Source organism: Macrobrachium nipponense, chromosome 1, assembly GCF_015104395.2.
Source record: "Macrobrachium nipponense isolate FS-2020 chromosome 1, ASM1510439v2, whole genome shotgun sequence".
Taxonomy (NCBI): domain Eukaryota; kingdom Metazoa; phylum Arthropoda; class Malacostraca; order Decapoda; family Palaemonidae; genus Macrobrachium; species Macrobrachium nipponense.
The window spans coordinates 60803272-60820652 of record NC_087200.1 but is presented as its reverse complement, the minus strand read 5'-3'; the positions used below and the strand labels follow the sequence as shown (position 1 = coordinate 60820652).

The 17381-nt window shown below is 44.7% G+C and overlaps 1 protein-coding gene across 3 annotated transcripts in view; it reads left to right on the top strand.

Annotated features, from left to right (window-relative positions):
• The window catches only part of LOC135219343 (WD repeat-containing protein 91-like), a 299064-nt gene that overhangs the window by 190187 nt on the left and 91496 nt on the right, over nucleotides 1-17381 (top strand). For all 3 annotated transcript variants that reach the window (XM_064256020.1, XM_064256021.1, XM_064256019.1), the window contains 4 exons: nucleotides 8972-9165; nucleotides 9968-10139; nucleotides 16837-16946; nucleotides 17136-17298. In XM_064256020.1, coding sequence (XP_064112090.1) covers nucleotides 8972-9165; nucleotides 9968-10139; nucleotides 16837-16946; nucleotides 17136-17298 — 639 coding nt within the window. The remainder of the gene's footprint in view (nucleotides 1-8971; nucleotides 9166-9967; nucleotides 10140-16836; nucleotides 16947-17135; nucleotides 17299-17381) is intronic.

Below are 17381 nucleotides of genomic sequence, written 5' to 3'. Positions count from 1 at the left end.
TTGTGATCTCAGTGTTCCTTTTGATAACAAAGAGTCAGTTATCACTTCTTTTTGCTAACCAACACTTATGAGTATATGTGATACATGTGCCAGATTTATCAGGGTTAGGGTTAAATCTAGGATTAGATCTTGGAGCCCTGGAGAAATTTTCCCAAAATTTGTCTAGTTATGAACATAGCTACATGGATTACATTAGAAACATAGGTAGTACATTGATCACATAAGAAATAATCCTGCTTAGGTTAGATGAGAATATATTTAAATCAAGCCACAAATACCTATTACTATTGGCTAGACAGTAATTTCCAATCAGATGAGTATGCAGAAAGTTAGCACTGACAAAATTATATTTCTGGGCTCAGTTCGCGTCGCTGCGTGAAATAATCCTTAAGTTCATTATTTCTAAGGTAAATGATACTAACATATACCAGAGAAAAAACAAATTCAGGAGGATGTCAGTATGACTGACTCGCTCACCCTGATTAAAAAGAGGGTGTCGGTATGGTATCTGGGGTGAGTGAGACCACTACCACGAACCTCTTGCCATTTAGAATTCACCTACGCCAAAATCCCCCTCCTGAGAGGTGGTCATCCTTTTTCGTTAGTGATCTAGGTAGCACGTGCCCACTTTTCCTCTGTGCTTTTGTGCTTATTTCGTTGGATTTACTTCAACCATGGAACGTGCAGCTATCGCCACAGCTAAGTTAAGTACCCCGAAAGGTTTGAATTTAGTTTTGTCAGCCAGGGATCCTTATTTACCATTTTTTAGGTCTGAAATGGTCACCTGGTCTGGCGCATGGCGGCCACGGCTCGCCTCGTGTTCGGTTAGATTTCTCGGTCCTCTATACCGAGACATCTTTCACAGAACTTTTCCTTTCATGGGTTTTATCACGTGCTACACTAGTTCCCATTATCTTTTACATCATATTTAGGGAATTCATAGCCTATACCTTAGATCTTAGTTCATGCATGCATGTCTCTTTGTCTAGGTGAGTAGGCGCCAGAGTGATTATTTATTTTCTTCTGGTCCAGCATCCTGGCTATTGCCCTCCATTTATGTGTCGGCTAAGGCTAGCTTCTGAGTAGTTGGCTTGTTCCTTCGGGGACTAGCCTTCTTCTCCTGGACATCTCTTTCTCTCTCACTCGTGTTTTCCCTCTCTCTCTCTCTTTACGATGTAAAAGTTTTTATCTATTTATCATTTTATGTATTTTATGTTGGGTTAGCATTTAAGGCGACCAGTTTAGCCTAGGCAATTTTGTTGCTTTAGATCTTGGTCTATCTGCTGTTTTGTTGCATTATCGCCCCTTGGTCCTCTCTGGCCCACGTGGTCGCTAGGCCTAGTCGGTTTTGTTGCATTATCACCTCTTGGTCCACATGCGATCGCGTGGCGCCTCTGGTCACCCTAGTCCCAGTCTGGTGGGCCGCATGTTCTCTCCTCGGGCTCTGGGGGAGCTCCGGCGTGGTCGGGGGCGGGGGTTGGCCACCCCCCTTCCGGTCGCTTCGGTTCTTCTCCGGCGTACCTTGGGTCTGATTTCTCTCCCTCCTCTCCTCTTATTTACCCCTTCATCAGCTGACGGAGCACCTGCTAGCTATCTGGGTGTACCTTCAGTTGTCGGGGGGATAGCTGGCTCCGCAGCTACCGAGTGGGAACGATATCAGTCGGTCCTACATGCTTTCCCTATTTTATGTATCCCCTGCGTCATCCGGCAGAGCGCTTGCTTGCTATCCAGGCGCTTCTCTAGTTGTCGGGGGGGGGGGATTTTACGGCGGAGCTGCACGCTCCACAATCATTATGGGTGTATATAAAACATCTGGTTGAATCATACTCTTCTCTCCGGTGTACACCGAGGTTCCCAACCAATTTATTAGGTCATAGACCTTCTTCCACACGGAGTTCAGGGGTGGATTATGCTCAATAACTTTAAGCTACTCTGGCATGCAACGGAGTATCACAGTAGCCCTGTGAGTGTATAACGTTGATACTTATGTATCTTTTCACTTACAGGCTACTAACTGTCAGGAGGCGGGGTGCAACGCCGTCCTCCAAGACCCCTGCGGACATGAGGTCTGTAGGTCTCACGCTCCCTGCGCTACCCGCCACAATGAGCTGATCGTCTGGCATCACGAGGCTTGTACCATCTGTTACGACTTGGTGAGCCAGTTTTTGGACGAAGTAAGTATATACCGGTGTCAGGTTCGTTCCTTACATGATATACTGTCACATATCTTAATTTTAATTTAAATATGGTCATATTTATCATTCTTAATGATCCGTCCTCGGGCCTGGGTGGGAGGCTTCGGCAAAAACGCGCACAAGGGACAGCCTTACATGTTGGATAAGAAGTTGGCTGTCCTGATCTTCCCAGGCGGGAAGTCGACAGGATATGTAGATCCCACCGCGGCAGCTCCGACAATGGCGAGCATACAGCAACAGGTGGAACAAGCCCTAATCGAAGGAGGAGGCCAGGACATCGTGGCGGATGTAGCAACTTTAGACCTTAATATAGAGCCAATGACGGTAGGTGCTGAGGATTTGTTAGTTGAGGTAGGTTTGTTGGGCGCCCAAGGGCTTCCCTTGGGTGCCTCTGGATCTTCTTTCCCTGTCCCTTCATCTTCCTCCTTCCAAGGCTTTACGGGATCTGAGATCCCTACTAGTACGCCTGCTGCATCTGTAGTCCCCAAAGTTAAGGGGCACAGAGAGCAGAAGACCCTTCAGAAGACGTCGTCCAAAAAGACGTCATCTTCTTCAACCTCTCGTAAGTCTCCGGCTTCCCATCCCGGAGCAGAGAAAGCGAAGTCTTCCTCTTCTTCGCACGTGAAAGGGTCAAGAGGTAAGTCCTCTAAGGAGAAGGCCCGCGCTCCTGTTGAGCCAGTAACTTCTCCTGCTGCTACCGGAACTCCTCCGGTGACCCCTGCCGGGGCTAGTGCAACTGGTACCTTCGATCCTGCTGCATTTACGGCAGGAGTCATGCAGCAAGTAGGGAGATTTGGTTGGATCTATGAGTACGAGATTCGAACAAATGTTCGCCCAAATCTCCACCTCGCTAAACCAGTCGGGACAATCAATTCAGAACCTTACTGAATGAATGTCCGACCAGGAGAATCGACTGGCAGGCCTGAACCAAGCACCTCAGGCCGACCCCCCGGTAGCAGGAGCTGGACTTGCCCAGTTGCCGGATTATAACACCCTTTCTTCCTTCTCTATAAATAATCCTTGGAGGGTAGCAGCCTATGCGCCCTACAAGGATGGCATGATCTCTATCCCGGACTATGGAACTCGAAGGATCGAGGACTTCGAGTTCCATCCAGCCGGCTTACAGCCTCCTTTCATGGGTTACGCTAGGCTAACGGAGACAGCCTTAAATAGAGAGGACAAGATTCCCAAAGAGACAGTTTTGTATAGCCGGGATCAGGCTCAAAGGGAATGGTTACATTGCCTGGAGGATTGGGATTGCACAAATACCAGACTCCAGGCATTCAAGAGTCCCTTCACTATCTTTACCACAGAGGAGGAGGCACCACTCCCCTTTTACGACCAAGATAGCTGAAACCACCTTACAGGCTGTTATGAAGGATGAACCCCTTCCTCAGCTAAGGGAATTGGACCCTACGTCTCCACTCTTCCCTGCATTTGGTGATTTGTGGGAAAACCTACCGGCCACTTTTACGGTAGGCAAACTCAAACTGGACTGTGCCATGGAACAGTTCGGTGAGAGGTTACCCAGGTTGCCAGAGAACCTCATTCAAGCAGAGTTTGAGGCGAGAACCAGACTGGGCAGGACACTGAACACTCTGGTTATGACGGAAGTGGCTGCTTTGACTTATGGTACGGAGCCTTTATTTCAGCTCCTAGCCAAGTCACAAACGCAAACTGTACAAGCTGACCTGTACCAGTTTGCATTGGCAAGAAGGAATTGCTGGAAGCATGTCCTTCAGGAAGCAACAATTCGTCTCGAACCTAATAAGTTGCTTTCCTCCAATATCTGGGGGGCGGACCTCTTTCCAGAATCAGTAGTTAACGAGGTCCAGCACGAGGCGACGAGGCTTAAACAAAGCCTCAGAGCTCGTTGGGGTCTCTCTAGTAAGAGGAAACCCGAGAACTCTTCCTCTTCTACCAAGAAGTTAAAGAAAACTAAGAGGTTCCAGCCCTACCAGAAACAACAGCAGCAACACTTTGTACAAGCTGTTCCGGTTTCTCAGCCAGGACAACCGGCAGCAGCAAAGGGACAAAGCCAACCTATTCTCCTGTTGTCCCCACAAGGTCAGCCCCCAACCTCTTATGCTGTTTCCCTGGCATTCAACCCAGTGTTTGAAACCCAAGCTTTCCAAACCTTCAACAGGTTCGCTAGGGGAAGCAGGGCTAGAGGTGCCTTTCGGCAGCGAGGTGCAGGAAGAGCTACCAACAGGGGTAAGCACTTCCTTGGAGGACGCGGAGCTCACCCCGCACAACAGCAGTGAGACCTCCCAGGTAGGAGGGAGGCTGTTCCTCTTCCGCCACAGGTGGGGGTTCAGCAAATGGGCACAGAGCATTGTGTCCAAAGGGCTGGGGTGGAGTTGGATCAAAGGTCCCCCTCCATCCAAGTCATTCCTTCAGCTACCATCAAAGGAATTGGCAGATTACGCAGAGGAGCTCCTTCAGAAAGGAGTAGTGTCGAGAGTCAAGCATTTAAAGTTTCAAGGGCGCTTATTCAGCGTGCCAAAGAAAGGCTCATCAAAAAGAAGAATAATCTTAGACTTGTCCCGGCTAAACTTATTCATTCGTTGCGACAAGTTCAAAATGCTGACCATCTCGCAGGTGCGGACCTTACTTCCCTGTGGGGCCGTCACCACCTCTATCGATCTTACTCATACTATCATATCCCAATCGCGAGACACTTTCGCCCATACCTAGGCTTCAAGCTGGGAGACCAGGCATTCTCTTTCAAAGTGATGCCCTTCAGGCTGAACGTAGCCCCCAGGGTATTCACGAAAATAGCGGAAGTAGTGGTACAACAACTGAGATCACAAGGGATAATGGTAGTAGCGTACCTCGACGATTGGCTGATTTGGGCGTCAACCGTCGAGGAATGCCTCAGAGCCACAAACAAGGTAATTCAATTTCTGGAACACCTAGGGTTCCAAATAAACAGGACAAAGTCCAGGCTCACTCCAGAGTCTCGTTTTCAATGGCTTGGCATTCATTGGGACTTGACCTCCCACAATCTGTCAATTCCTGTGGCCAAAAGGAAAGAAATAGCCAAGTCAGTAAGGCAATTCCTCAAGAACAAACGAGCATCAAGGAGAAACCAGGAAAGGATCCTAGGTTCACTCCAGTTTGCGTCGGTAACAGATGTTCTGTTAAAAGCAAGACTGAAAGACATAAATCGAGTTTGGCGCTCAAGAGCAAATGTCAAATTTCGGGACAAGTTGTCAGTAGTCCCGCAGATTCTTCGCAATCATCTCCGTCCATGGGCGGAAACAAAGAACCTGTCCAAGTCAGTTCCTCTTCAATATCCTCCCCCGGCATTGACTATCCACACAGACGCCTTGCTAAGCAGGTGGGGAGGATATTCTCAATTCAAGAAAGTTCAAGGAACTTGGTCACCTCAGTTCCGCCAGCTCCACATAAACGTATTGGACGCTATGGCAGTATTTCTCACCTTGAAGAGGCTTCTTCCAGCAAAGAACTCTCATATAAAACTGGTCTTGGACAGTGCAGTAGTGGTACACTGCATCAACAGGGGAGGATCCAAATCAAAACATGTGAACCATGTCTTGATAGCCATTTTTTCTCTAGCAAACAAGTACAAATGGCATCTATCCTCCACCCACCTGTCGGGAATAAGGAACGTGATAGCAGACGCCCTGTCCTCCGATCAAGTTCCCCTTAGCAATTCAGAGTCGGTCCCCTGAGGACAACAACAAATACGTTCCAGTGGATACGCCGGAGTGTTCCAGGTCTCCAAGTAGATCTTTTCGCATCTCAAGCGAACCACAAGCTACCTTGCTATGTGGCCCCCAACCTGGACCCTCTGGCATATGCCATAGACGCCTTGTCCATAGATTGGAATCAGTGGAAGAAGATATACATCTTTCCTCCAGTGAATCTTCTTTTGAAAGTACTGAACAAACTCAGGACTTTCAAGGGACAAGTAGCTCTAGTAGCCCCGGACTGGCCCAAGAGCAACTGGTACCCTCTGCTTCTGGAATTGGGTCTTCGACCTCGACGGATTCCCAATCCCAAACTATCTCAGTCAGTACAAATGAGGACTGTGTTCGCTTCCTCAGGAATTCTCAAAACCCTAACTTTATGGACTTCATGAAGTTTGCGGCTAATAAAGATGCAAATATCGATCCTCAGAATATTCTTTTCTTAGAATCAGATAAGAGAGAATCAACTTTGAGACAGTATGATGCTGCTTTTAAGAAGTTAGCATCTTTCCTGAGGGAAACAAACACCACAACCATGACAGTTAATTCAGCTATATCCTTCTTCAGATCTTTATTTGAAAAAGGATTAGCAGCTAGCACTATTACCACTAATAAATCAGCTTTAAAGAAAATCTTTCATTTGGGTTTTCAAATAGACTTAACAGACTCTTACTTTACGTCTATTCCTAAAGCTTGTGCTAGACTTAGACCTTCTGAAAGGCCTAGTTCAGTATCATGGTTTTTGAATGATGTCCTCAAACTGGCTTCAGACACTGACAACTCTTCTTGCTCGTTCATAATGCTACTAAGGAAGACGCTATTTTTACTGAGTCTAGCCTCAGGAGCTAGAATTTCAGAACTGTCGGCTCTTTCCAGAGATGCGGGACATATAGAATTCCTCCCTTCAGGAGAGGTTTTGCTTTCCCCGGATCGTAGTTTTCTGGCAAAAAATGATGATCCTTTAATGAGATGGGCCCCTTGGAAAGTCATCCCTCTTCCTCAAGACCCTTCTCTTTGTCCAGTGATCACCTTACAAGCCTTTCTATCTAGGACATCCTCTAGGTCCTCAGGCCCCCTCTTTATGAGGGAAAAAGGTGGCACTATATCAGTAAAAGGTATTAGGCAGCAGATCCTTTACTTCATTAAACAAGCAAACCCTGAATCATTCCCAAAAGCCCATGACATCAGGGTAGTAGCCACCTCTATTAATTATTTCCAGCATATGAACTTTGACGATTTAAAAAAGTATACTGGCTTGAAATCGCCGACAGTTTTCAAGCGTCACTATCTAAAGTCCTTGGAATCTTTAAAATTTTCAGCAATGGCAGCGGGAAACATAGTTTCCCCTGACAATGCACAGTAGATGTAGTTGAAGATCCAGATCTCCTTTCTACCTGCCTCAACTAATATTTCCCCTAACCTACCGTTATGCTCTATATGGTCCTTTAGCCTTAGCTGCTTATGATAATGATTATAGTGGTGTGTGCCTTATTTTTTTGCTAGGAGCACCCACAACTTTATTGTAAATTAAGATGTTTCTGATTGGTGTTGCTCCCCTTATTTTTATGCTAGGGTAGCACACCTAATTTTATTAATGTAACAATTTTTAGAATAATTTTGTATTTAGTGAGTAATTTTCCCATTTAACTTGTAACTCACTAACATAGATAAGTTATCGATACTAGTATAAGTTTAATTTTAAGTTAACTGTAAGCCTAGTTTATTTATTTTAAGTTAACTTTTCTGTATGATAACTTGTAAGCTCTCAATAATATTATATTTGTTTGTTTCATTTCTTAATTTCATTGAGACCTTCCTCTTTTGCTATTCAATCTTGTGCTATTTCTCTGGTACTATTTCATGCAGCGACACAAACTGAGCCCAGAAAAGGGATTTTGACGAAGGAAAAATCTATTTCTGGGCGAGGGTTCGTGTCGCCCAGTGAAATCCCCCCCTATGTCCCGCCCTGCAGCCCAAGATTGGCATCTAACGACAAGGATGACCACCAGAGGCGCGGCAGTCGGCGTGGTGCGTGGCGTAGTAGTAGTAGTTGCCGTCTCCACCTGTGGGTCGGCCCTCTCAGGAGGGGGATTTTGGCGTAGGTGAATTCTAAATGGCAAGAGGTTCGTGGTAGTGGTCTCACTCGCCCCAGATACCATACCGACACCCTCTTTTTAATTAGGGTGAGCGAGTCAGTCATACTGACATCCTCTTGAATTTGTTTTTTCTCTGGTATATGTTAGTATCATTTACCTTAGAAATAATGAACTTAAGGATTATTTCACTGGGCGACACGAACCCTACAGAAATAGATTTTTCCTTCGTCAAATTCCCTTTAATGTCATTTCATTATTATGGCCTCCAACATCATGTGATACAAAGGGATATTGAAGTTCCATACTCAGGTATTTTCTGTGCTGTCTCTTTCATAGTTCTGATCCAAATAGGTCTGGGTCTCTCATCTTATCTAATGGCCAGAGGAGTACAGCTGACTCTACATTTCAAATATCATTGCTATTCTCCTCAGGGTAGTACAAAGGACATGTCTGAGCCATATCTGTCTCCCCTTTACCCTTATCTCATCTTCACGCTGAACATTTATAATTTCCCTTTTGGTATCTTTTCTCATTCTATCTATCATAAAGCTTTACTCTCATATCTACAATATCTTTTAGATATGCTGTAGTTTGTGTTTTCCATCACAATTTATGTCCATATGTCAGTACAGATAGCTCTGAACTAATGTACTATAATCTTACATTCAAATGCAGTTTAGTTTATGGAAAAAATACTTTGTAAAAATATTTTGTAATTTTTCACTTACAGTAAAGATCAGTGCACTAAAAGTACTGTAATAGTGCTTATAAAAATTGTTTTGAAAAATTATATGTATTGTTTTTATTGAAACATCTTTTATTTGTTAGTAAGACATTAGTAAAACAGATTTAATTGGTAATGATTATAATTTTTATTTGAAAGTTTTTATTCAATTTTAGGATATACAGTGATTTTTGTTATATTATTTTTAGATAAAGACATAATTTTTCCTTTATTTTACAGAGTATAGAACTACCTACACTGGCAAGTTACAGAGATGAATCATCCAAAATTGCCCATCTACAAGAGGAAAATGAACTTCTTCGTGCCCGATTGGCTGCCCTAACAACATGTGACCAACCTACACTGGAGCACCTAACTGTACCTGATCCACCACCCCCTCCACATCTCATGGATGATTTTTACAACATTGCTCAGTGAGTCTGGTTAATGCTATGCTGCTTTTTCTAATTGAAGATGCAATCTTATCTCAAAAGACCGTGTACTACTCTGATACCAGTGTGAAACTAGTTCTCTTTATGTACTGTAGTGTTGGAATTGTACTGTAGTTGTTGGTGTATTTCCTAGTGGTGATGCATGTTTTGGAAATACTGTAAGTATAACTCATTATAGAAAGAGGGAATAATAATCAAAGGTTATGGTTCACTCGATGCAGGTACAAGCTCTATTATTTTACACAGTTCTGTAAGCTCATTGGTTCTATCATATTGATTACAGCTGTTAGAAATTAGTAGTCATTTTACCTGATCCAGTCTTTCTCCTCACTTACACTTGAGGAAGTAATTTTTTTTCCTCCATGGGAGATTGGCATGGAATTATTTCAGGCAGCATTTGAATAACCCTTAAATAATTTCAGATTATTTTTAAGAAATGCATTTAAACAATTATCAAATTTGATTTTTGACACTTGACCCACAGTCAGAATTTCAATCAATAATAACATGCCGTCTGAATTATCTCCAGCCAAACTCCTAAGATATTTTTCATGTTCTTTGCATGACAAGGAAATTCACCGATAAGTTAGCAGGAATTTGCATTATTCACTACTACAATATTATGCGGCGCCTATTTTTTTTATTTGGAAAATTGTCTCTCAGAGTTTACTAATCAAAACATTCGTATATTTCAATCCCATGGTATGGTGTGTAATATGTTACAATAGCAGAAAGTAGTTGTAGATTATGAAGGGATTTTAATAGAATTAATAAATTGTTTCAGAGAAGCTCCAGCATCAGATAGCCAGCTAAAATCATTGAAGACTATACTCTTTGGTCTAGGTGGAGGATTACCGACATCTCCAATACTAGGTCGACGCAGTGTTGGTGGAACATTTTCTGCCTCACCTCAACCTAGTCCTTCAGCTGCTCAACCACCTGCTACTTCAAATCATGTGAGTAAAGCTATTTCTTCTGTGTTTATTAAGTTAGTTAAGAGGATCTGTCAAGTGACCATTTTACAATTCCCACACAGAGGCAATGTTGCCATTAGAATCCCCATTCAGGTTGGTTCCCTAGTAGTGCCAATCACATGGTGCTTATTTCAAGAAGCAAACCTATACATAGTGTGTTAATTTTTGTTTTCCTTCTATGCATAATCATATCAAGGACTTGTGGTTTCCTGTCGCTTTGTTTCATCTAGTGTATTTGCTGCCATAAGACTGACTTTTTTTATCTTAAAAGGTGAAAATCAATGTACAAGTTCAATTTATTGGCTGAGCAATTAATTTTGGTGATGAGCAACAAGTCCTATCTTTAGTCTCTTATAACAGAGTTTGACTCAACAGATATAAGAGCAATGCAGTTTCCCATTATACAGATAATACAGTACATATATGACACAATCAAATAGGTACAGTTAAAAATAAGATTAAATTCAATAAGTTATATCTAGGGAAGATGTTTGGTCAGTTTATGTTAGGTTAACTCTTATACTGCTTCAAAGTTGTGTTCATAAATTGACCCTGTGAAAATCAAGATTTTACCCACTGGATATCACACAAGTGTGAGCTAATTTTCTTTCACAAGGAATGTGAAAGTTTCTTCATTTATTTTCAGCTTGGAATAAATATTTTATAAGTGGGTTTTGACATTTGTTACTGGTCTCTGAGAAATGTGTAGAGGAGAGCATTTAAAATTATGTAGCATTTTTATTGTACTAAAGATATCTTCTTTTTAATTTATTGTTACCTGTATGTATTCATTCTTCAGTTGATGGTTGGTGTAATTAATGGCTAATGAATGTAGCATTATTAAAAAAAGCACATTTATTATATAATGTCCATTTTATACAAGCAAAACTAATTACTACAGGCAATCCCCAGTTTACGATGGGGGTTCCATTCCTACAATGTGTCGTAAGCCAACAATCACCATTACCCAAAATATCATTGAAAATTATAAGAAAACCTAACTTTTAACCAATTGGGTGTCTTGAAAATGATGTAACCTGCATTTTTATTTAGTTTTTCATAAAAAAAACCTCCAATTGTTCATATGCGAACAAACCTTCGGTCTTAACAATAGGATAGGATAATTTCTAGTGCCTAGCTGGATCCGGTTAAAAAAAAAAAGATGAAAGCAAGGAATCTTGTGGTATCTGGCATACATGCATATATTGGGTGAAGGCTTCACCTATGATCATGCCCCAGTCTATTTTTGACCGCCTGACCAAGAGTAGTGTTTTCCTCTCTTGGCCTTTACCCGGTACATTACCCGTTTCGCTTGCATTTCGTGTGTGTGTGTGTGTTTGAGAGATATTATGGCTTCTGCTCCTTCTCAGCCCCGTCAACGTGTGTGGCCCGCAATTCCAGGTTTTCCGTATATTCTCATCTTTGGCTTCGGCAGCGGTTGACCCCAATGTAGTGCAGTAGGTGCCGTTCTAATTTTTGTACCTGAATCCTTGCATGGGATGCCGGGCATGGCCTTAGAGCAGTAGAAGTCATTTTATGGCTAGTGAAAACATTGGAGGGTTAGACTCTTCCTTCATGGGAAGGTTTCTCGCCCCTTCCTGATGTTTCGTCTCCAGCACCATCATCCCCCATAGTAGGCTAGTTCCTGTGTCTCCTCCCTTTTCTTCCTTTGATTCGTCGCTGGGAGTATCGGGAGGCCACCAGGCTGATGTCTTTATGTCGCCCCTTCTTCTTCGGGAATTATTTTGATTCCCGGGAAGGGGGAGGCTTTATTTTCTCATCATTCTCAATTCTTCCAGATTTGGTAGTGTCCAAGATGGCGGCGATTGGAAGACACTCGGGCTAGGGGGTCCCCCATCCTGGAGGGGTTGCTTGCACGCCGTTTGGAGGCTCGCTACCCCCCCCCCCTCCTCCTCAGGCTGGCCAGGCCATCCCCCCTTCTCCCGGCCTCGTCTTCGTGGGTAGTTGAGGTCAGCCATCTTGTATTGCTCCGCCAATGACTGTTGCCACTTCTTCGAGTCAGAGGGAAGCTGTGACATCACGGGATCCATTGTTGTGTATTCCTCCGCCAGTGGCGTCTGATTCCCCTTCTCACCGAGGGGAGGCCATGATATCATCACCGCTTGTGACGTCACTCCGTCGATCTGCCTCTCTCCATCATTACGTCATCTCTGCCGCCCTGTTCACTACCTCTTCCTTCCATGTCATCAGAGTCTTCTCTTGCAGATCAGTCTGAAGTTATGTGCCAGGCAGTGCTTAAGAGGTTGGACTGTTTTGGATGTTAAGTTGGCTACCTTGTCGGTTGGGAGCATTGGAAGGAAACGCGTTGCTTCATCCTCGCCTCCTGTGAAGAGATTGCTTACAGAACCAGTGCTATCTTCTCCCTCTTCCCCCTCTGCGCCACGTTGGCATATCAAGCGTTGAAAGGCTAAGGATTTTGCTCTTTCTTCGCCTACAAGGGATGAACTACGATGACGTGTTCTCAAGATTGTTGATGTTTCGGAGAGTGTTAGTGGTTTAGTCCTGCATCGATTCACGGGCGTGTTGCATCTTCCCCCGTCCGTGCACGTCTCGAGTGTTGCAACCTCCCTCGTACATGCACATCGCGAGCGTGTTGCAACCTCCCCTGAGAGGGTTGTGTATCTTCCATTGTGTATTCTGCAGCGGCTGCTTCGTCCCCTGCATCGAATCATGGGCATGTTGCAACTTTCCCCGTCTGTGCCGTCTCGAGTATATTGCTACCTCCCCCGTCCATGCAAGTCACATGTGTGTTGCAACCTCCCCTGTCTGTGCACTTGATGCAAGTGCTACTTCTTCTCCAAGGCCTATTCGTCGCCGTAAAGATCTCAAGGCACCTATCAATAGGTCGAAGGTGGTGTGTTTGAAGTTGCTGCAGCAGGAGTGTTTGACCTGCCCCTCACACTGATGCTTCTTAGAATTCAATTCCTGTGGATTCTTCTTCGATCTCCAGTGTTCAGGATTCCTCTCCAACTCACGTTCATGAGTCGGCCACGCCCGTGACCATTCACAGACATGTTAATGAATCATCTGTTGGAGGAGAACGTAGTGATGTTCATATTGTTATAGTGGGTTCGTCTCGGGAGCCAACACGTGGACCCAGCCCAGACAGGTTAGTTAGTGTTTCAGGCTGTTTGGCTACTGATTCTTCTCCATTGCCAGAGCAGGAGGAGGGAGACACGCAAGAATTTCTGTCTTCCTTTTCGGAAGTTGTTGATCTCATGTGTGGGTTCAACAATTTGCGAGTACATCTCAGGCTTGGTCATCTACCCTTCTTGCTTGAAAGCCGTGGTGCGAGCTACGCAAGATCCCAATCCTCTCCCCAGCTTCCCTCGGGTTAACGCCTCTGTTTTGGACCGGGATGGTTCGCTTCGCTCTAGAGGCTCTACCAAGTTACTACTCCCGCCTCTTATGGGGCTAGGAAGTACTAGGCTACAAAGTCTGCTTTTTTGATGTCGCGCTACCTTAACCCAGACGTAGTTCGCCTGAAGCAGGGATTGTCTTTGGAGCAGGTGTAGCTGGTGCCTCCGTCCTTGTCTCCGCAGGATGCCTCAGCATTGGAATATGTGGTAGCCTCCATGCTCACAGTTTCTTGGCTGGACTTCTGGTCTGTGGTCATTACCAAGTTAGCTCCTGACAGGCCCCCAGAAGAGTTGGTGACTACTTCCTCTCCTACCAATCTGTTGCATTCCGGAGGCAAGGCATTTTCGTGTATGGCTCACCTCAGTGTTAGTTTTGGGCTATCCTGCCACTGATTAGAATGCGGTAGGCCAGCGTCGTGCTGATACCAAAGACAGACTGGTGCGCCAGGCCGTGTCTTAAGTTGGAGTCTTGTCCTCGGAGACATCCGGCTCGTCCTCCTCCCCCTGTCCAGCAGTCGTCAAGAAGACCGTTGCTTGGTAGGCCATCGAGGAATTCGAGTTCGGCAGGGCCTTTCCGTTCGACTCACCCTTGGTCAGAGGATCAACGTCCCTTTTGTTCCTGTTCCTTTAGGCCAAGATGGGGCCCAAGGGGCAAAGATATGGGGCCCTTGGTAGGTTAGGCGCCTCTCCTTGGACAGGGGAGGGGGTGCCTAGCAAGCTATTGGGCCAAGTGGCAGAGTTGTGGGCAGAGAAGTGGGTGGTAGATACCCTTCAGGTGGGGTGCGTACTGCCATTCGATTTCTCTCCCCCTCTGTTGGCCAAGCCGCAGCTCACGAAGGCATATCCTCCAGATTCTCTAAGGTTCTAGGATCTTTGGGAGGAGGTGCAGAAGATGCTGGACAAATTGCGATAGGGGAAGTGGTCCGCCCGCCTCCATCTTACAGTCACATCTTCTTGGTGCTCAAGGTGTCGGGAGGATGGAGACCTGTGATCGACTTCTCCACCTTGAACCACTTCAGCAGGAGGCCACGATTCAAAATGGAGATCCTGCGTTCGGTGCTGGCAGCTGTGAGGGAAGACGACTTCATGCTATTGATACACTTAAAGGGCACATGCTTCCAAATCCCTGTTCATCTGACGTCCAGGAAATTCCTTCGCTTCTCTCTTGGGAACAAAGTCTTCGAATTAAAGCCCTGTGCTTCGAACTGACAACAGCCCCTCAAATGTTCACATGGGTCTTCTCCCGTGTCAAGTTGGACCCATGCTCAAGAGATCTATTTGCTGGACTACCTCGACAGTCACTTAGTCTTGGCAGTTCCAGGTCAAAGCTGCTGTGGGACAAAGATAGTCTACTTCAGTTCTGTCTGGAACTGGGCATCGTGGTCAACCAGGAATATCGTACCTCGTACCCAGTTCAGAGATTCTCTACTTGGGTATGGTCATCGATACAGAGGTGGAAAAAGTTTTCCAGTTGGATCAGAGATTAGAGGAGTTGCAGGTGGGGGCGCGCAACTTCCTGCCGGAACCACATCAGTCAGCTCATCAGTGGCAGGTTCTTCTGGGAGTGTTGTCATCCCTGAAGAGGCTGGTCCCTCATGGGCGTCTTCTTCTTCGGTCTCTACAATGGGGGCTGGTGGAATTCTGGTACCCCGGTGGGGACTACCCCTGTTAATGTTCCCTCTGTCTCTGGAAGTAAGAGAAGACCTTCGTTGGTGGTTGGACGACCAGAATCCTTCGAAGGGTGTCCCTCTGCGTTCTCTTCCACCGGACTTCCTTCTGTTCTCAGACTCCTCCCTCGCAGGTTGTGCGGCCTTATGTAGGTGTCCTCATCGCTTCAGGTGTTTGAAGGACAAGCAGCAACATGTCGTCTTGGAGTTGAAGGTAACCTTCTTGTGTCCGAAGAAATTTTGGGAGAGGGTAAAATGTCATTCTGTCATTCTCATGTCGGTCAACACCATGGTGGTAACCTATGTGAATGAACAGGGACGCCTGGTTTCTTGTCAACTTCACGCCTTGACCGTCTAGGTTCACCATTGGGCGGTCAGCAGTTCAGAAGAGCTCTCAGCCAGGTATATCCCAGGCAATCTGAATTTAGTCGCAGTCAAACTCAGTCATCGGGACCAGATCCTAACATTGAGTGGTTATTTCATCAAGTGGTAGAAGACAAGCTTTTCCAGACCCATATTGGACCCTTCTGCGACTTGCATCAATAAAAACTGGAGGTTTTCTGTCAACAGTTCCAGATCCTTTAGCATTGACAGAGAACGCATTCCAACATCCCTGGGACAACATGGAGGTGTATGCCTTCCCTCCATTTTGTTTGTTCCATCAAGTTTTGAACAAGCTAATGCGTTCACAAAGTCTCAGGATGACTTTTGTAGCCCCTCTATGGCCTCGAGCGGAGTGGTTCCCGGATCTGCTGTAGTTACTGTCAGAGGTTCAAGGGAGATGTCCCCTTTGGTGACAAACCTGAGGTCTTAACGTTATACTGCCTGCCTCTAGCCGCCCCTCTGTTTGTTAAGACATCCTGAGTTGGGAAAGGTTGAGGTGTGATCGTAGGTGAAGCCTTCACCCGATATACGCATGTATGCCAGATACCACAAGATTCCTTGCTTTCATCTTTTTTTTTTTAACCGGATCCAGCTAGGCGCTAGAAATTATCCTATCCTATTGGTAAGACCTCAGGTTTGTAGCTATGAAAAATAAAAATTGTCTTAGAAAATTTGTCATATTATCACCATTCTCCCATTTTGGAGCCATATTTCTTCCTTCGGATCAGCGTTGTAACCTGGGAAATATTTGATTAACATATTTGAAGATATTAATAAGCTCGGAACGTCATAAGCCGAGCCTGTCGTAACTCAGGGACTGCCTATACAGGCAGTCCCCGGGTTATGATGGGTTCGGCTTATGACGTTCCGAGGTTAAGGCACTTTTCAATTACATTCATCAGAAATTATTTCCAGGGTTACGACGCCTACAACGCTCATCTGGCAGAAGAAATATGACACCAAAAATTCAAAATAATCAATATTTGAAGGTTTTTTTATGCAAAATGCAATAAGAATGCAGTTTGCATAGTTTTGAATGCACCCAAAGCATTAAAAGTAAGGTTTTCTTAGGATTTTTGGTGATGTTCCGGCTTACGACGATTTTCTGGTTACAACGCGTCTCAAGAACAGAACCCCCGTCGTAACCTGGGGACTGCCTGTATATGTATTGTATAGCCCTTTTATGTTAAATTGTATTGCCAATTGGTAACATAATCGTTATTTACATTATTTTTATTTTTCTCTTAGGGTGTAAGTGGTGTGTCTGGTCACCCAGTAGTGAGGAGAACTGCTTCTCAAGCACCAGCAGAGGAAAGAAAAAGAACTCGGTCTTCAAGTGTAGCTGGAACGTCATTAAAGTTAGTTGTTACTTTTTATTTAAGATCAATTCATCTGTTACCCAATGATAAACTAATACTTGAATAACTTTTTTAACTGTCTGTAAGTATTTTAGCTAGAATATAGCTAACTGAGGAAATACAATAATGCATAATTTTTTTCAGAACATTAAAATTATTGTAAACATCTATCCTATATATGTATTTCAGTCGGGGTGCTGGTGAACATGTTCCTGTCAAAAGACTAGTGCAGCCTAATTCTGCAGCATCAAGACCCTCCAGATCACCAACTAAGATTCGGCCTCATGAAGAAGGGTCATCTTCCAAGAGTGACTCTGCTAATGACAAGTCATCATTCCTATTACTTGGTCAGGTATATATTTAAAATATGACAAATTTTTAGATCAATTTGTATTTTTCATAGCTAAAAAACCTGAGGTCTTAACAATACGATAT